General features: G+C 34.6%; 1 protein-coding gene across 2 annotated transcripts in view; it reads left to right on the forward strand.

Annotated features, from left to right (window-relative positions):
* The window catches only part of MIPOL1 (mirror-image polydactyly 1), a 370,127-nt gene that overhangs the window by 222,327 nt on the left and 125,924 nt on the right, over positions 1-21,876 (forward strand). For both annotated transcript variants that reach the window (XM_003263723.2, XM_030813713.1), the window contains one exon: positions 14,270-14,364. In XM_003263723.2, the coding sequence (XP_003263771.2) occupies positions 14,270-14,364 (95 nt within the window). The remainder of the gene's footprint in view (positions 1-14,269; positions 14,365-21,876) is intronic.

Here is a 21,876-nt window from a genome sequence, read left to right on the forward strand (position 1 = left end):
AAAATTACAAAAATTAGTTGGGTGTGGTGGCACCTATAGTCCCGGCTACCCAGGAGGCTGAGGTTGCAGGATCGTTGAGCCGCGGTGGTCGAGGCTGCAGTGAGTTGAGATTGCACCACTACCCTGCAGCCTGGGTGTCAGAGGGAGACCCTGTCTCAAAAGAAAAAAAAAAACAAGTCAGGAAAATTATTTAAATAAATAAATAAACCAAGCTAATGTACCAAATGTGAGAATTACAAACAGTTTCATCTATTTTTGATGGTTGTGATATGTGTTAACTTTCAACATAGACTTCTGCTTCCTGCCGTGTGGCAGGCAGATACTGCAGGGACCCTCCTGCTGCTAAACTGCTAGGTCCTGGATGAAACAGTTTCATCCATGCCAGCACTGCTGGTTTCACAAAAAGTAGATGAAATGTCTAAAGATTTTACTTCACCAAAAAATGGGAGTTGAACCAGAGGCAACACCCTTCCCCATGATAAGCACACAGAAGGGCCACAGCTGCACTAAGAAAGCACATCTATAGGCATATTTTGTATCTTCGTTTTGGTCCCAAACCTTGGTCAGCAGCAAGGCTACGGAGCTGAACCAGAAACTCCTGCATTATTTCAGGCCTCTTGAACTTTAGGAATTGTCTCCCTTGGCTCCCTCATGAAACAGACACAAGTACTCCTTGGAGGAAGGCATCTCCAGTTTAGTCCAGCACGATTCCCAAGATTATTATCAGGAAAATATGATTTCAAAGTTAAAGATCAATCAAGCACATCAGGAAGAAAACCATCATGAATGACAGCAGACACTACACAACAACAACAAACAAATAATAAAGTCATCTAAAGAATGTAAGTAGCTATGTATGAAATGCTTAAATGATATTTAAATAAATAGAGTATGAACCACAACCCTGAGTTATCCACAGGTGCTTTCTAGGAAACACTAGGCAAATCTGGGAAAAAAAATGTTGCAAGTTCTTACAAAAAAAGACAAAAAAATTATTTAGAAATAAACCACTCTGTGAGACATTGACTATCAGATTATACACAGCCAAAAAAATAATTCGTGGCTGGGCGCGGTGGCTCACACCTGTAATCCCAGCACTTTGGGAGGCCACAGCTGGTGAATCACGAGGTCAAGAGATCAAGACCATCCTGGCCAACATGGTGAAACCCCGTCTCCTATAAAAATACAAAAATTAGCTGGGCGTGGTGGCACACGCCTATAGTCCCAGCTACTTGGGAGGCTGATGCAGGAGAATGTCTTGAACCTGGGAGGCAGAGGTTGCAGTGAGCCAAGATCGCATTACTGCACTCCAGCCTGGCGACAGAGCGAGACTCTGTCTCAAAATAATAATAATAATAATTCATACATTAGAAGACATATGAGTTGGAATATATCTAAAAAATTACCCATAATTCAACACAGATGGATGAATCAAATATTAAGAGATTTACAGTAAGATGGTTCAACAAGCATTGAATTGAGCTCCGAAAAGGAAAGAATACAGGCGATCCAGGAAAAGCATCATTAGAACTGAAAATGACTGAGATTTTTCTAAAACTAATGGAAGGTATCTATCCACAGCAAGATAAGAAATCTAAACCCAATCACACCATAATCAAATTGAGGAATTCTAACATGAAAGAATTCTAAACATCTAGCATTCTAACATAAAATTATAAAAGTAGCCAGCCAAAGGAAAATACAGATTCCTTTCAAATGAGCAACAATTAGACTTGAAGATGACCTCTACATAGAACTGTGGAATTCAGGAGACATTAGAATAATGCTTAAATGTACTAAAAGAAAATAACTGCCTGTTTAAAATTATATACCCAACATGAATATCCCTCAAGAATAAATATGAAATAAAGACATTTTCAGACGACTAAAAACTGAATTTTTACAATTTCAGAATTGTATTAAAGAAACTTCCAGGAGCTGTTGTTTAGACACAGGTGCATGGTTCTATAAGGAACCTCCCAACCAGGAAGGAATCGGAACACAAAAGAAAAGTGACTAATATAAATGAGTATTAGGTCAACAAAATAATAATATTTTGGGTGGTTTAAAACTATGTAAAAAGAATTAAAATACATTTTAAAAATAGCAAATAAATTAGGAGGCAAGTAAATAGAGTTAAAGGATTTTAAGGTACTCTTATTGTCCAAGAGTATTAATATTAAATTTTTGATAAGCCAAGGTATATCTTGTAATTTCTGAGATAACCGTTAAAAGAATAGAAAATGAATGTATGGCATTCAGAAGTAAATAGGGGGAAATGGGATGATAATAAATGAATCAATTCAAAAGTTAGCATTTTTTTTTTATTTTAAAAATAGAACTAGCGAGGAAAGTAGAAAGCATACAACAAGATGATAGATTTAAAGACAAATTTATTGGAAGTTTCTTTAAATGTCAAAGGATCAAATGTTCCATTTAAAAACAAAGATTGTTTAACTGGAGAAAATATGCTGTTTACAAGAGTCACATCTAAACCTAGGCATATAAAATAGATTGAAATTTAAAAAATATAAAAAACATGTCAGACAAACACTATTCAAAAGAGTGCTGTTATAGCTATATTAACATCAAATACAATTTGAAGCTATGAGGACTTAACATTTTGTTTATTTTGCATTATATTTAATAGCTGAAGTCATGTCTCCCTGACAGAATGGTTTCCTGTTGCAATGCAATGATGTTACACATGATTTCTTTCACACAACCACTGTGAATTTCTTTTTTCCTCATTCTACCATTATTTACTCTAAAGAACCTGTTCTAGAACAGCGTGTATTTTAGATATTTTCTTTCATTGTCCCTAGAAACATGTTCATTCTAGACAGGCCAAGCGTATTGAAAATGTGCTCAGTTTTTCCATTCCTCATGTTTTCAGGTATCTGGCAATTAACCAAAAGCTTATAAAGATCATCAGAGATTCTGGGCTCTACGTAAACCTGTGGCCACTCTAGTTCTCTATGGTTGGTAAACTATGGTCTCTGGACCAGTTGCCTGTTTTTGTAAATAAAATTTTATTGGAACACAGCCACATCTGTTCATTTACATACTGTCTATGGCTACTTTCTTGTTACAATAGCAGTTGTTTCCTTGTCCTAGAGACTGTGTGGCCCACAAGCCTAAAATATTTATTTTATGGTCCTTAATAACTCCTAGTCTAGACTATCACATGGCTTGAACTTACAGTTTAACCTAAGTCCTTTCTCACCTTATTCGCCTGTCAGTTAGTACAGTGCTATTCCTTACAGACATCAGTTACTTCATAATAATATCACATCAAAGGTTCAACTGTGCCTCTTATATAGCTTACATATTCACTTTGATATGGCTATATGAGATAGTAAGTTATCTCTTTTTATCATTGCATAATAATCCTATGAGATGAATATTATCACTTTCATGCTACCAATGAGAAAATTTAGGTTTAGAAGCCTTAACTTGTTCAGTCATAGAGCTGATTCCTGGTAGCCTAACCCAAGCTTGCTTAACTCCAAAGACTTTGCTCTTAACTACCTCATGGTATTACCTCGTATCATCTCAAATGAAACAATGTATGTGGAAGCTCTTTGGAAATGTGAAATACTGATCTGTTTTAATTGTGACATAATATGCAATACTATACTTCAACAATATCTACCAATATCTGGTATGTGCTGAGCACTGTATTCATGTTTTGGGACTACTATATAGTCCCTACCTTGACATGTATGTATGTTAATAACTGTGGTGTAAGATAGGTTGAGATAGCTGTCATAAAAAAAGGCTTTAAAAATCACTAAGGCAAAAAAAACCCCAAAGGTTTATCACTGGAATGAATAGATAAATAAATTGTGGTATATTTATGTTCATTATATACTGTACAGCAGTTATAATTGTATACAATAAGGAACAAGAAACAACATGGGTGAATCTCACAAGATTAATGTTGAGCAAAAAAAAAACAGGAAAGAATATATATTATATTATTCTATTGATATAAGGTTCAACAACAGGCACAACTGATCTATGATAGTAGAAGTCAAGATGATGGTTACCTTTAGGGAAGGTGAAGATTAGGTAGAGGCATGAGGATGTTTGAGGGTGATGGAAATAATTCTTTTATCTAGTTTCCTGTTAAACAGGTGTGTTCACTTCATGAAAATTCATTGAGCCCTGAACTTTTCTGTTTGTAAATTATACTTCAATAAAACATTCATGTAAAATAAAATAAAATTTAAAAAATATTACTAAGGATTTTGCAGGGGAAAAATTTTCTGGAGTGGGGAAGATAATCAAGAAAGGACTTTATGTAAGAAGTAATAATTAAAATGGGCCTTGAAGGATTGATGTAGATTTGGTAGCATGGCATAGATTTGCTGTTCTAGGTGGAGGGAATATTACAATTAGGCAGAATTTATGGCAGGTCCTTGGCTAAAGTGAGCATGAAGGAATAAAAGAGAGTTCAATGCCACATTGTGGAAGGCCTTAAATGCCAGCATGAATGGTTTATACTAATTTCAATATTATCAAATACTTAATACACATCTTTATTTGTACCATGTATAAAAGCATGCATATGTGCAAAGTTCAAACTCTCAAGGAGCTCATAGTTTAAAAAGGAATATAAATATTAATGTATTATTTTAATAGTATTAAATAATCATTTAAATATAAATGTTAATATAAATATGGAAACAAATAGCAATAGCAAAAAAAGAACTCCATAAAGAAAATGAGAAGATATGCCTAAAGTTGTCTCAAGTTTTCCAGCTTCTAGAAGCTATCCATGTTCCTTGGCTTGTGGCCCCCTTTCATCTTCAAGGTGAGCAATGGCCAGTTTAATCTTTCCTACACTGCCAGCTCTCTGATTCTTATTCTTTGCCTCCTTCTTCCACTTAAAAGGATACTTGTGACTACATTGGGCTTACCCAGATAATCCAGGATAATCTTCATCTCAAGGTCACCTGATTAGCAACTTTAATTCCACCTGAAACCTTAATTCTCGTCTTTTCATATAACCTAACATATTCACAGGTTCTGGGGAATAGGATGTCGGCCTCTTTGGGAGACATTATTCTGCCTATTATGCCCAGGATAAGATCTCCTCCCAGATTACATGTGGGCAGGAGACCACAGATAGGATCAAGTAACAACATCTGGTTGGAGTGACGGATTGGGAAACAAGGCAGTTCCTAAGACACCTTAGTTTAAAAGGGTTTTTTACTAGGCTGTTTTATCCCATAAATGTAGTGCCTCAAGGCTACGGGCTTTTCAACGGCCTGCAACAATGCGGGGGAGTCAAATATAAGTTAAAAACTAACCAAACACAGTATTTCTGCAACAAAATGTAAATATTTACAATTAGTGAGATAAAGGAAGACCATAAATAGCTTTACATCAGTTTACCTAGGTTTAACATCACTTGATTTCAGGACCAAAAATTTTTTTAAAGTTCTTTTCTGTTTTCAGAAATGTTGGGGTTTTTGTATTGTGAATAAAGGATTATTAACCTATAATTTTAATGACTTTATTAAAAATCAAATCTAACCTAATATAATCTTTAATAATACCCATAATACATGTGAAAAGACAAGTTGACTTCTCCTAGTTTAGTGAGTGACATATTTTCATAATAGGCCATCCATTATCAATAGTCCGAACATTTCCTAAAAGCGTGAAACTAATTTATACACCCACCCAAAATGTAAGAGATTTCTAGTCATTTTACATCTTAGCCAGTATATCCTACTATTATTAGTCATTGTAATTTTACCTCTTCAATTGTGGGTGAAGTGACAGCATATTGGGATTTAAGTCTTATGTCCCTGAAAACTAGTGATGTTGAGCATGTGTGTCATGTTTGTCAGCCATGTAGATATCTTCCCTTGTGAAATATCTCGTCATGTCTTTTCTCTCATTACTTCAAATATTCCATCTTACTGCCCCCGGCCTCCATGGTTTCTTATAAGAAATTCACTGTTAATCTTATTGAGAATCCCTTTTAAATAATCATTTACCTTTTACTGCTTCAGAGTTTCTTCTTTGTTTTTGTTGATATAGAAGCACAATTACATGTTTATGCCTCTATATCTTAGTATTTAGTGTTTTGAAAAAGCCAAAGTGATACAATACTTTGAAGGGTACAAATTTAGGCAGAAACCGAATCCAAGTAAACAGGCACAGGTCTGGATTCAAGATTAAGGCAAGTACTAGGAAACAAGCACAGAATGGAACTCAGGCTAGTTGACTGAGAATAGTGTCTTAAAAACACACTTGCAAAACAAGCAGAACGAACACTTGCTGAATCACTGCTAGATCCAGTAGAGATTTTTTTTCCCTCTACCTTACCTGCATATGTGTAAATGGATAAATGCTTGGAAACTTGTGCCACCCCTGCCCCCAAAACAGAGTAGGCTTCTTTGGGAGTTAGTTATTGCAGTAGAGAGAAATCCTTATCAGTATTATTCCTTAAAACTAAATTATATACTATTAGTAATATTTCTGAGAAGCTGTAATACTACTTTTTTGCCAGGGGTCCATGAAGTTGAGGGAAACACCATGGATGACCTTTTGTCACTAAATGGACTAACATCCAAAAACTATATATGTGCCTCCAAGAAAGGTTTGGATGAGATCTTAAACTATATGAGTTATGTTTAAAAAAATAATTCTTGTACCAATTTATTTAAATCAAATTAGGTAATATAATTCACTGATAAAAATTAGCACAGATTTTGGCCAGGCGCGGTGGCTCACGCCTATAATCCCAGCACTTTGGGAGGCCGAGGTGGGCAGATCACGAGGTCAGGAGATCGAGACCATCCTGGCTAACATGGTGAAACCCCGTCTCTACTAAAAAAAAATACAAAAAATTAGCCAGGCGTGGTGGTGGGCGCCTGTAGTCCCAGCTACTCGGGAGGCTGAGGCCGGAGAATGACGTGAACCCGGGAGGCGGAGCTTGCAGTGAGCCGAGATTGCGTTACTGCACTCCAGCCTGGGTGACAGAGCGAGACTCGGTCTCAAAAAAAAAAAAAAAAAAAAAAAAAAATTAGCACAGATTTTTTTTAAAGCACCAAATTTTGTCTAGTATTTGTAGCATAGTAGTTAAAAGGAGAGACTTGGGCCATAATTCCTGAGTTCAAACCCTTGCTCCACCATTCACTAACTGCCTGACAAGTAAGTGATGTAACATTTTCCTCATCTATGTAATAGAATAGTAATAGTAGCTATTGTACAATATCTTGTGAGAAATGATATATGAATATAGAATACACTTAGAATGGTGTCTGGCATGTCTTCCTATTTTGCTGTGTCTGTGTATAACTGTAGTACCATATTGTTAGGACTTGAAAGAAGACCAGGATTTGCCCCCTCATTAGCAGACCATCTATGTAGTTGATAATCTCTCTTCTATTTTCCTCTCTTCTAAAATGATAGAAATAGCATTTATTCATTCATTCATACTTGAAAGTATTCAAGCTCCTACTATCTCAAATTAGATAATATAGTATAAGTCTTATACATCACACATCACTATACATATTTAAAGTATTATAAATTCTGGTATTGGTGTTAATGATAAAGAGAATCCAACTTAAACTATACTTAATAAAAAATATCCATTAAAATCAAGTCTTTAAAATGTATCCCCTTTTTGCAGGTGATCATTGAAATCCTATGACATACAGTAAAAGGAGATTCTTGAGGAATATGACATTTTGTATACAGTCATGTATCACTTACAGTGGGGATACATTTTGAGAAATGTATGCTTAGGTGATTTCATCATTATATGGGCATAATAGAGTGTATTTACACAAACCTAGCTAATATAGCCTACTATACACCTAGGTTATGTGGTGTAGCATATTGCTCCTAGGCTAGAAACCTGTACAACATGTTCAGCTGTGACACAACAGCAAGTATTTATGCATCTAAACATATCTACACATAGAAAAAGTACAGTAAAAATATGGTGTTATATTCTTATGGAACTATAGTTTTATATGTGGTCCGTTGTTGACCAAAGCATTGTTATTCTGTGTGTGACTGTACTAATTTTGTTTGGAAGGAAAATTACATGATCTATGACAAAGAACAAGAAAACTCTCCTAGTTACCTTGGTCAACAAAGACTTTCTGGTGAGGATAGAATCATGAGGAAGATCGTAAACAGCAAGACCTCTCAGGGACTTGGACATCTTTCATTATGTGGAAAGGTTTTCAGGGTACCAGGTAGATCTACACTAGATTTTATTTTCTTTACTTGTTTTGCAGCACATGTTCTGCTGCTTCATCTGCTGAGCGATCCAGCTAGTTTTTATTTTCCTACTGTTTATTTAATAATCACTTATTAAAGAATTTACTATGTCCCAGGTGCTGTTGTGTTTTACAGATTTTAACTTAGTTCTTCCTAACATCAGCCCTCTAAGATATAAAGTACAGTTACCACATTTTGTAGGTGAGGAAGTTGAGGCACATCAAGATTTGCTAACTTGCCAAGATAGGACAGTTTGTAAGTGGTGAAGCCAGGGTGTGACCCCAGCCTTTCTGGTTCCATAGACTATGCTTTTAATCACCATTGCTGCACTGTCTTTCTGGCATACATCTCTCTCCCCTGCCTTTCTCTCCTCCATGGCTTCTGCTCACTGCCCATGAATCAGTTTCTGCCTGTGAATGTTTTGATTTCTGCTTCCACCACAAACTCAAACTCTTTTCTTCTCTCTCTCATCATGTCAGACTATCTCATATATCACTTGACAGTGTATATATGACTACTTTTGACTGAGGAACCTGGTCTGATAAACAGAGAGACATGACATCAGGACAAAATAGAACAACCTCTAAGGAATCAGCTGTAGGGAACAATATACTATGGAAATACACAGTGGTAAGCAATCCAAGCCTTCCTGTGAAGCGGAGGTTTAATTGAAACCTGGTCATTTTTATCCTTTTGAAAATAGCTTTTAACTTTTTGGGTATCCTTACACAAGTTACTTAGTTATGTTTCTTTTCTACTAGGTTCTTAACCTTCTTCTGAGGTTAAAAATTAAAATCCTAGTAGGTCTATAGTCATGTCTTTGAGCAATCATCTAACTTGATGTATTGTTTGGAGATATCCAGTTATATATTTTATGGATGTGTTTAATAGTGCTAGCTCAATCGTATATATTTATGGTTACTCTGGAAATAACTATTAAAATAACTATCACATATATTAAATTATACCATATTGAAATGTGGTCTTCTATGGTAAAATAAGCAATGTTTTCTGGATACTTGTTAGTTCTAACTTTCTTTCTAACCAGCTATGAAACCTTGGACAATTTCCAAATGTTTCCCTGAACATGTTGTATTAGCAACAATTTCCTCCTCTATAAAACTAAGGTTCCGTATTACCTCAGAGATCCTTTCCAAGTCTAAAATTATTTGCTTCTGTGATTTAATTTGTACTGTATGCTTCTTTATTTAGCAGATATCACACATAACATCAAATGTCTCTGTTCTAAGATAAAAACCAATTTCCATTCATGGTCTTGGAGTTACTAAAATAAGGCTTAACTGTATCAGACTATAACTATTAAAAACACATTTAAACCAAACATAACAAGATCTCAAGGAGAGATAAAAGTGGTTTATCCACAATACTGGTTAAGAATAGTGCTTAGTGATGTGAACAGTGTGGTCTTTTCTTTGTCATTCTGAGTTACTAGATTAAGCTCTAATGAAACAATGTAGTTCATTTCTCATACAGTCCCAACACAAATGGCTGTCCTATTTAGATGGCATTGGTCAAGACTGATATCAAGATAGGTAACTATAAGACTAACCTTAGTTAACCAAGCCATTTTTCAATCACGTAAGGTATAATAAAATACATTCTGATTATTCTGTGAACTTTGATTATTGTCATTAACTCTGTTATCAAATGATCATTTAATTCCATTATGTCACCTGGAATTATGTAATTTATATATAATGTATACAGTGGTATAAAAAGAAAATATGTATTTTGGAACAAATGGCTCTGAATTTCTATTTGAGTTCACTAGCTTTGTTATAATTAGAAATTACTTAAGCTTTATGAACCTATGTTTTATATCTTGCAAAATAGGGATAATAGGAACTACCTCATAGGTTGGTTATGAGAATAGACTATAGTAATATATTTTAAACACTTGAAAGAATGCCTAACTCATAGTAGGTGGTCAAAAAGTGGCATTGATTTGTAGTTAAGCATGGATGCTTTAAAGTGATATCATTATAGGCAGAAAGTTTGGGCGTTTCAAAATAAAGTATGTAACTTTATTATCCATATATAACTTTATATAGCTATATATATCTATATATAGTGTAAATGCACACTTACCACAAGACTCAGCAATTTCACTCTTAGATATTTACCCAAGAGAAACAAAGTTATATTTCCACAAAAATGACCTCTATGTAGATATTTATAGCAGCTTTATTAGTAATTGCCAAAGAACTAGAAATCAGCCAAATGTCTAACAGGTAAGTAGATATAGATTGTGATACATTCATACAATTGAATACTACTCAGTGATATAAAAGAATAAACTACCAGCACATGAAATAGTATGGATGAATCTCAAAAAATTATGTTTAGGTAAAAGAAGCTAGACTCAAAAGACTGCATACTGTATGATTCTATTTATATGACATTCTTGGAAAAACTGTAGGGACAAAAATCACATCACTGATTGCCAGAGGCTGAGTGTGAAAAGAAGGCATTGACTCCAGTGTTGCACAAGGACCATTTGGGGGTAACAAGAATATTCTCTGTCAAGACTGGATAACTTTGTCAAAATTTACAGAACTATATAGTGAAAATGGGTAAATCTTTACCTTATATAAATTATGACTCAGTAAGTCCGACATCGAAAAATCCATGTGTGTACTTACTTGCATATGTGTTTACTTTGATAAAATTTTACCTAAAATATGAGTATAAGAAGAAAAAGTGTTATACTTGTGTAAAATGTTTATACTATAGTAAAAGTATGAAATATACTTGTAAATAATGAACCCAAATTCATAGAAGTGTTTTTCTTTGGGACTGGGAAGGAAGAAAGGGATGTGACTGATGAGTGTGATATGTGGAATGGGGTCGGGGATTTTTTTTTTTTCTTTTTTAGAGACAGGTCTCACTTTGTTGACCAGGCTGGAGTGCAGTGGTGTGATCCTAGCTCACTGAAGCCTTGAATTCCTGGGCTCAAGCAATCCTCTTGCCTCAGCCTTCTGAGTAGCTGGGACTATAGGTGCATGCCAGCACACCCAGCTAATTTTAAAAATTTTTGTAGAGACGAGGTCTTGCTATGTTGCCCAGGCTGATCTCAACCTCCTGGGCTGAAGTAATCCTCCCACCTTAGCTTGCCAAAGCACTGGGAAATGAGGCATGAGCTACCATGTAGGCATTAGCTACCATATAGGCACGAGCCACTGTACCTGGCTGAATTTTTTTTTTATGTGAAGCAAAATAGCACTTTTTGAAAAAAAAATAAAGCAAGGTGTGTATAACAGTGTGTATAAAGTGCTATCAATTTTGTAAATCGGGGTAATTTATTTGCAAGTATCTATATATGCTTACATATGTGTAGACTATCTCTGGAAGGAGGTACAATGGACAGATAACTAGTAATCTCAGGAGAAGGGATTTGTAGTACTGAGGGTAGGAGGTGGGAGATTTACTTTACATTGTATATTCTCTTACACTGAGTTTTGTTAGTTTTTGTTTAATGCATGCATTTATTTTTGCAAGTATACACGTAAATGAATGCATGCAGTTTTTATAAAAGTAATTGCCAGAAATATGGGAATAGGATGCCTGAAAGAAAAACAGGAAAAATACCTTGTTTGTTAATTTCCATGATATTTTTGATAAGAGATTTATTTTTGACATATAGTATGATAGGATTATGTGATATAAATATCAATCTAGGAAATATTATAGAAGTAAATAGCACATTTAAATTGGTTGAGTGTTTCAACAATGCATGCAGCAGATACCCAACTCAGACTAGCCTAAGTCACCCTCCAACTTACCCCCCAACAAAGGATTTATCTACCCTGTAAGTCCAGGAAGCAGATCTGGATCTGTTTTCTGGCATATGTGAATCCAAGGGTAGAAATGATATCGTCAGGACTTGGTTTTCTTCTGAGGCTGGTGGGATGCGGTACTTCAATTAGACAACCTGGATCTTATACCTGAGGTGATGGGGGATGAAGTTCATTCTAGCCACAGAGACTGAACAAGATCACTGTAGCATAGGGTAAGTAAGGGTATTTCTGAAAAAAGAAATGCTGCTGGATAAGCATATATCTGATAAAGTAAGGATATTGTAAAGCCAGAAAGTTTATAATAGCTTTGAACATAATCACTAGGGCCTAGGAAGAAAATCAGATACTGGGAATTAAGAAATTGAGTGAATTGTTATAAAGCAACACCAAGTCTTCATAGTGAACTAAATGTGGGAGGAGAAAGTGAAATTTTCAATAGTACCTTAAGCATGGGAATTTAAACTTATCACAGTCCCATTTTCATTACGAAAAATTCTAGGCAAAAACTACATTTTAGTGTTTTCCTACAAGAATTTTTGTTTTGTTGGTTGGTTTTGGTTTTGTTTTCTGTGCACAGGTACCAAGTAAAAGACTTCAAAATAATCATTTTATTTCATCAATTGTACATACGTAGCACTGGCACATATTTATTTAGTAGAATCTCTATTACCCGTTCAGTATTTGATATTCCTTAAATGTATGTCTGAAGTCTGAAGCTTTTAAAGTTGAATGTGATATGTGTGATTCTTTTTGACCTGCCATTAGTCACAGTGGGTATCTGTGTCTTCCAAGTTACCATTTTAATCACATTTTATGGTATACTGAAAATTGGAAAAGCTTTCATTCTTTGACGTTAAGAATCAGCCATCTATTTTTTACTTTAGCTGCTTTTCCCTAGTTTTTTTAGAATGTTTTATCTCTAATTATGGACTATGTCATGTTAAAGCAAGCATTCAAACATCTTAAATTTAACTATAAAGTAACACTTGGATAGAATTTACCAGTTCAGAGAACAAATTAATCTTAATGCTGAAACTTATATGCAAAGGTGCAAACTGCTGCCTGTTTTTAAAATTATTATCAAAGTAGAAAAGTGGCATTCTGTAAAGTTCACTTTTATTACATTGATTAATTTTCCTATAATCAGGATTTTACAATTTTTCTTATGACTTCTTACACAATAAAACAATTCAGCAAAATTCTGAAATTATATGAATTCAGCAAAATTCTGAACCTGTGGCTCCAAACTTTCTATTACTTTTTAATTGTTGGTGGTGTCCTACTTTGTGAGGTTTGTGACAACAATTTGCTCTGTGTTACCTTTCAAACACCATTTAAAGCAAAGTGAAAGATAACCATTTTATGAAAATTTAACTTTGAATAAACAGTACTAAAACCTGACTTACCAGTGCCAGATTTTCAAAGTTACGTTGAAAACTGTTTTAGGTGTTGTTTGAAATCCAATGGGAATGACGGTGGGAGGGTGGCAAATTCTTTTTAAATTACTACGTTGAACCTCATTGAAAAAAACTGACTACCTGTTCTTTAAAACTCAAAAATTATAGCAGGAAGGAACAATAATGCCCCTTTAATAAAGTATCACTAGCATTTAGGGTTGCTGCCATTCTCCCCTTTCGGGATTTGTTTTTCTCCCACAGAGAAGGAATTGAAAAGGTTAAATCATAACTGAAAGAATCAGTCTGTAGCCTGCTGTATTTTTTTCACATTCAATATCAAAGATGGCTTGACAACATATTTAGAATTTTCTGAGTTTTACTATTAATAAAGTTAAAAGAAAATCTAGTATGATCACGCAGTGGAGCCACATTAAATTTGTATGTGAAACACCCATTGTACTTATCTCTACTATAGATATTTCTCTGAAACCCATGTTCCACTTTCTGAATTCTGTGTATAAAGTTAAACATTGCAGAAGGGCATATATCTGATGGTACAGATAAATAAAGTTGAAGTTTAGTAATGAGCAAGATTGCTAAATTTAATATGTTCAAGTTTTTAGTGTTTGTATTATTAATGCCTTTAGACTATTTTCTGGTAACTTATGAGACACTGCTAAAAACATTCATAGGTTTTTTTTAACTGTCAGTAATTTAAGACTACTGTTCTTACTGTAGTACTGTATTTTATCATACCAAAATGAATTCTGAATTTCTTAAAATATTAATTACTTGCAGGCAAAGTTGTTATCTATGCAACAAGCCAGAGAAACTGCAGTTCAACAGTACAAAAAACTGGAAGAGGAAATCCAGACCCTTCGAGTTTACTACAGGTAAAATTCTTTTTAGCCTGGGGTTAAGTAAATATTGTTTTTTTGGGAAATGTTTCTACCTGATTTTACAATAGTGAATGAGGAAATACATCAATGAAATTAAATATTATGCACTTAAAGCATTTTTATAAAGATTCAGGCTTATAATATTTATTATTCTACCTCTTCTCTTTGCTATATTTGGTAAAGTTTAAATTTCCACTTTCATCGTAAGTATGAAATTTACATAATCCATTACCAGTTGTCTAAATGAAGCCTGGATAGCTGTTGAGCTATTTGCCCATCTAAATATCACCTCTAAAACAATTGTAAATATAAATATAAAATATATATATATTTATACTTATATAAATGTAATATATATTTAAATATATATATTTTAAAACACACATGAGTAACAATAGTAATAACCTTTCATGTATTTTAATATGACAGACATTAATTTATGTTACAGGAGTATTCACAACTACCTCTGTAACATAAATTAATAAGGTAGGTATTTTTAATGAAAATGAATAGAAATGTCAGAATGCATCTCTTATAGTAATGGTAAACTTTTGTTTCAGGTTTGTATGTGAGAAAGCGAGAAAAGATTGTGTATTGGGTTATGTGTAAAACACATATTCTTACAGCAGATCACGGTAGAAAACACTGAAAAAACACACCGATGCACAACGCCATGTATATTCTTTCATTACTAAGTTTAAAAAATCCTCAAGTCTGAAATGTAGGAATTCACCAAGGGAGCTGTTAAGTTTTTGAAAGATTTTTGTTTTAATTTGGACCTTTTCTCAGAATAAAGTTAAAATGCATAAAATGCAATGAAATCAAAATGAGTTTTACTGAAGTACAATTAAGAAAATATTATGTCATGATACATCACGATATACATGCATCATTATTAATGGATAAAATAACTAGATCTAGCAGCAAGTCCATTAACATCTTTAATTTCAAGCCAGTGATGACTGTAAGTGGTATTTTTGGATAACTGCAAATGCTGAAATGTGACGTGAAAATACCAGTGATTTCTATGGGTGCAAACTCTCAAGAACCACTGATACTACTACTGCGATTTGTTGCTCATGTTCATAATTGTAGGAAATACTGTAGTTCCATGAGAGTTGGTGAAAATAAAGATATAATTCTTTCCCATCCCCGAGTTAAGCACTCCTGCTTTGGAGCAATATTACTAACATCTGCAGTAGTTAGCTATAGTTATGGGTTGAATTATGCCCCCCGAAAAGGTTATACTGATGTCCTAACCCCTGCTATCTCAGAATATGATTTTATTTTGAAATAGGGTTTGTACAGAGGTAATCAAATTAAAATAAAGTCAGTAGGATGGGCTCTAATCCACTACTACTGGTGTCCCCATAAAAAGGGGAAATTTTGGACACAGAGACAGACATGCACAGAGGGAAGACAATCTGAAGACACACAGGGAGAAGAGTGCCATTTATCTACAAGCCAGGGAGTGCCAACAATTGCTGGCAAACACCAAACACTAGAAGAGGCAAGGAAGGACTCTCCTTTACAGTTGTGAGAAAGAACATAGCCCAGCCGACACCTGATTCCAGACTTCTATAGTTTCCAGAACTATGTGATATTAAATATCTGTTGTTTTAAGCCACACAGTTTGTTGTACTTTGTTATGACTGTCCTTGGAAACTAATGCAGTTATCAAACATCAAGTATGTTTGGTTGGTCACTGACTGTTGGGAATCGTTTGCTTTTGCAATTAGAATTAGTGTCTGTAAGTGGGCAGACAGATGAGGAAAACCCTAATGGTGAATGAATACATCCTACCAACCTACTTTATTTTGGACTATAAAATGAATATTACACTCTTTCCTCTGTCTTTTACACCAATGACTCTCAACTGTAGCTGCCATTAGAATAACCTGATGGCCTCTAAAAATTCTGACGCTTAGCCCACCCCATGCTGATTACATCAGTGTGTTTTTAAAGCTGTCTAGATAACTCCTTTATGCAGCCAAGTTTGAGAGCTGATGTTCTACATGCATATTTCAGTTAGCTGCGTTAAATTAGGGTCTCTTCTTGGTAAAGTAATAAAGAGGCAGATATTAAACCAATTATTAACACATGAATGCCATGTGATTTGTGCCCTGACCATGGACATTGCAATGTGGTAATTAGTAGATTCACCCTATTGATGGGGAGGGTTTTTATGGAACATTCTCCAGTAATATTTATGGGACAGGACAGTAGGTGCTCTGTTGATGAAGTGACAGTGTCAGAGAATTCCAAGAGGTGTATGATAATGTTGCATGAACTGACATTACTTCTAACAAGCAAACCTTGATGCCAGTTCCTGAAGCTCCTTCTCTGATGAATTGTGGAAGATGATTGAATCATTTTTGAAAATCATAAAGCTAAAATTCTTGTTTTTCAAATACTCTTTAAAATCTACATGAGTCTAGTAGGATTATATGATCTCTTCTAAATAGAGGTTAGTAATTATTGGTTCAAAGATATGCTTCACAACTACTTTTCTCACTGCTACTTAAAAAAAATTTCTGGTGATGTAATAAAGCCACTGGGATTTGCAATTAGACAGCCATGCCATGTGTGGTCGTGTAAAAATGAACCTCACCAAGCTCCTTTCCTTTCTTTAAAATGAGAGTAATAGTACCTACTTATAGGGTTGTTTTAAGTAGATTCAGTTCTTAGCACAGTGCTTGGTTAATTGTTATTGATCAACCAGTGTTAAGATATATTTCTTTTTAAAACAAAAGATCACTGAGGTAGGAGTAGAACCAAAAAATATATCACTGAAACCAAAGAAGATTTCCCATAGGAAAAAAGAGTCAAATGTTACTAAGTGGTTAACTATGATAAGGTTAACTTACATTGGAAATTCAGTGGCCATTAGTGACTTCCACAGAGTAGTTTAGTCAATAGAGTATTAGATATAGACATCAGTTTTCTATGAATTGAAGAGTAATTAGGAGGTAAAGAAGCATAGCAATTTGGACAATAGAGCAGTCCTTGAAGAAACTTGAGTAAGAAAGGTGGTAATGATAATTGAGAAGAGAGGAAATGTAGGTTAAGGATTTTTGTTTTTGAAAAATAGCAAATACTTGAGTATATTTATGGCTAATTTGAGGAAGCCAAAATAAAGAATTCTTATAGAGCAGGATTCCAGAGGAGGTAGAAAGGGATGGAATTTAGAGTATCTGCAGAAAAGTTCACCTTGAACAAGAAGCTGGCCAAATTGTGATCAGAGACAGGAGTAAAGGAGTTAAGAATAGCTGTATTTGTAAATGTGAGGCTACAATTAGTATTAACCGCACCCCCACCCCTGCATAAAGTAGGGGTCAGTGTTGGCTTCTGAACATAGAGGGTGGGCAGATCAACTGAGGTCAGGAGTTCAAGACCACCCTGGCCAACATGACGAAACCCTGTCTCTACTAAAAATACAAAAAATTAGCCAGGTGTAGTGGCAGACGCCTGTAATCCCAGCTACTCAGGAGGCTGAGGCAGGAGAATCACTTGAACCTGGGGGTGGAGGTTGCAGTGAGCCAAGATTGCACCATTGCACTCCAGCCTGGGCAACAAGAGTGAAACTCTGTCTCAAAAAAAAAAAAAAAAAATATATATATATATATATATACACACACACACAAATATGTATAATTCAAGAGCTGAAGAGACAGGAGATTGAAGTCGGAAAGTGGAATGTTACTATTTAAGTGAAATGCTTAAATGAAGTGAAGCACTCAGTTCTGAGCATGACCCAAAAACAGATAAATCGTACATATTGAATGAAGATATATCATAGGAAGAGACCTGCACAATGTGTGATGCATGGAAGAATGTTTGGTATCCACTCAAAAATTTAAGGGAAGTTGCATCTTCCAGGGAGATTCCACGTTTCTCCTAAAACAAAAAGATACAGAGAACTTTCCTGCATCGCTGATGGGAATGTAAATTGATGCAGTCACTGTGGCAGACAGTGTGGTGGTTCCTCAAAGGTCAAACATAGAATTACCATATGATCTAGCAAGCGCACTCCTAGGTATATACCCAAAAGAATTGAAAGTCAGGACAAGCAGTTACTGTACACCAATGTTTATGAAAGCATTGTTCATATTAACCAGAAGGTGGAAACCACCCAAGTGTCCCTCAGCAGATGAATAAACAAAATGTGGTATATACAGAGAATGGAATATTATCCCACTATTCATTATTCAGAAACAAATGAAATTCTGATACATGCTGCAACATGGACAAACCTAAAGACGTTATGCTAAGTGAAATAAACCAGATAAGAAAGAAAGATTTTGTGATTCCACTTACATGAGGTACTTAAAATAGCCAAGTTCACAGAGACAGAAAATAAAATAGAGGTTACCCGGAGTTGGAGAAAGGGAATAGGGAGTTATAAGAGTGGGGAATTATATGATTTACACAGAGTGGGATGATGAAAAGTTGTGGAAATGAATAATGGTGGTAATTGTACAATATTGTCAGTGTACTTACTGCCAGTAAGTGATACAGTTAAAATGATTAAAATAGTAAATTTTGTGTTGTCATTTTACCACACTTTTTTTAAAGGTACAGGGAGCACTCTGTGAGGATATACAGAAATTTATTTTAAATGGGATCAGTATAAGATTCCCGGGATGTACAACTCTAGGACGGGGGAGGAAATTACCAAAAAACGAAGCTTAAGTTTCCTGCAAGCTCAAAGTCTACTTTAATTTGATTTAAAGGAAAGTAAACAGTATTTCTTACACACCTGGTAAATGGTGCTTACAAATCTGTATGTGAAACACAACTAATTCATAGAAATATTAGGTTTTTCTACTAATTTTCCTGTGTTATAGAGGAAATGAAAAGGTTCCATTTTATGTGAAGGAACCTAAAACTAACTCTATAATTTTCAGATAGATTACATAAATAGATAGAACTCATAGATAATGGATTATGTTTGGTAAGCAATACTTACAACTATCCAAATCAGTTTACATTTACGTATACATTTATACATGTATATTGTCATATTAGAGAAAGTTATTTACCAATATTTAAGAAAAAATAAGGCTAGGAAAATATAGGATTAGGACAGGTAGAGCCAGGAGCGAGTCAGAATACAGCCGGCAATGTATACTGTGAAGCAGCAAAAGAGACAACTTCAAGTCTGACTCTCAACTCTCCAACAGCCAAAACAATGGAGGGTGTATGATCAGCTCTTCGTTTTAGGGGCAGACTAAAATATGATGATGGCTTTCATTCTACCTTTCCTTTGATTTTACTAATTAGTGGCCGGGCATAGTGGCTCACGCCTGTAATCCCAGCACTTTGGGAGGCCGGCGGATCACTTGAGTCCAGGAGTTCAAGACCAGCCTGGGCAACATGACCAAACCCCATCTCTACAAAAAACTCCAAAAATTAGCAAGGCATGGCATGTGCCTGTAATCCCAGCTACTCAGGAGACTGAGGTGGGAGGATCACTTGAGCCCAGGAGGCAGAGGTTGCCATGGGTGGAGATCACACCAGTGTACTCCAGCCTGGGAAACAGAATGAGACTCTGTCTCCCCAGTTTTTTTCTTCTTTACTAATTAGTGATACTGGCCTTTTTTAAAAAAAAAAAAATGGGTTTTTTTCCAAAAATCTTTTTTTTTTTTTTCTGGTTCAGTCTAAGAGCTGCTGCTGGTAAAAACATTCCATTCCCTTGTATGTAATTAAGGAAAATGGAAATATGGAAATACAGGTTTATGAGTTTCTTTATTCTGTTTCTTTCCTTTGAGTTTTAGAATATTTTGAGTGCTAAGAAAATGAAGTGTTGGCCTTTTGTTTCTTTTGGCAGTTAGGAGCAGTGGCCAGTGAGATGGGAGGGTAGAGATATTAAACTTACCACTGTAGCTGATAGCTCTTTTGCGTTAAAACAGAAAAGATAGCAGGAGAGGAATAACAATATCAAGATTTAAAATAAATTCCACATATTATAAAAGCGCTATTAGTAAATATTAGTACCTCCTGATTGCTATAGCAAATGCTAAATTCATTTGCGACACTTTCGTTAATCTAAATCTAGACAGTTTCATCAAGAAAGAATCTTAAACTTGTAGGGATTAGATTTGTATTTAGTAATGATTTTTTTCCTGTTGTTATAAACCTGTAGTGCTGCATTCCTAAGTTCAGGAGGCATGATAATAACAAACTGTTTTCTAATTGAGGGAATGCCTGTTTCAATGTTTGCTGATTTTATAGTGCTTCCTTATGTTTCCTTTCACTTAAAGAAAGTGTAAATTAAGGTGTTTAGACAGGAATTAGACCTCGTTGTTTGGTGCCAGTAGTATAGGATTTATTATACATATTATAATTAACAACAGTCAGTGTGTTTTAAATTTTTGTTATATTTTGTGTGATTCCATGTGTGAATTTGTAATGCCATTCAGAATATGGTAAATTTGACATTTTAGAACAAAAATGTTGAAGAGAATGCTTCACTTTTTAAGGTAATTTGTTTCCTATGATTGAACTAGTATTTTTTGATAATATATGAAATACTTAGGTGTTTAACATAGTGAAAAGTGGGATAAACATTAACCTTAGTTACTGGGTTTGTAGTATACATTTAAAAGTCATAGAAACCATAAAGATAGAGGCCAGATGAAATATACACACAAAAAAGTAAAATTCTTTATTTTTTTCTATATTACTTTAGTAAATTTTATTGAGTGTGGGTCCTTTTCTCTTTATATACTTTTTTGGTCTGTGTATATACTGTCCTTAGCAATCAGAAATACTGCTGGCTGTCACCAGAATCCATGGGGTTTTTTTTGTTTTGTTTTAATGGTACTGATAGTTTTTTATTGAACCATAGGCTTTCTTGGTCAGAACTACGAGTTGATAAGAAAAGTCACTGGTGATGACAGCATGCAAACTATAGCCGTGAAGCAGTATTTTTCTCAATGCAAATCCCTCATCAAGCGTGGGGTTGAACACTTGATCCTGATCTCATTAGTTGTATATTCTAATCAGTGGTGTCAATTGGCCTACCCAGTGACGTAAATTTTTTTGTCACACCTCTGTTCTCTAATAATTAACTATCTATGGAGCTACATTATGGTACCATACTGCAACAGCTGTGATTAAAAAGAACACAAGAAGACTTGAATTACACTTCCATCTTTGGCATTAATCAGATTTTTTTTTATTACTGTACGCAAGTTTCAACTTTGCTTGATTTCAGTTTCTTTAATTTTGACGTGAAAAGCTTTTTCTACTTCTCACATTTTATGAAATTTGTTACCCCTTTATATGAGGCAGATTAAATTTTTATTTAGTAACATTTAGAGTCAAACAGTCTTTTTATGCCATTAAGTTATATCTATTTTCAGGGCCTTTAAATTTAAAAATTTACAGCTAGCTTCACTATTCAAGTCACTATATATATATATTTATTGGTGACTCTGGAATGTAAAACAAAAAGAAAATTAAAACAATTTAAAAAAAACAACTGAAAAGTATACATTTTCT

Source organism: Nomascus leucogenys, chromosome 1a, assembly GCF_006542625.1.
Source record: "Nomascus leucogenys isolate Asia chromosome 1a, Asia_NLE_v1, whole genome shotgun sequence".
In the NCBI taxonomy this organism is placed as follows: domain Eukaryota; kingdom Metazoa; phylum Chordata; class Mammalia; order Primates; family Hylobatidae; genus Nomascus; species Nomascus leucogenys.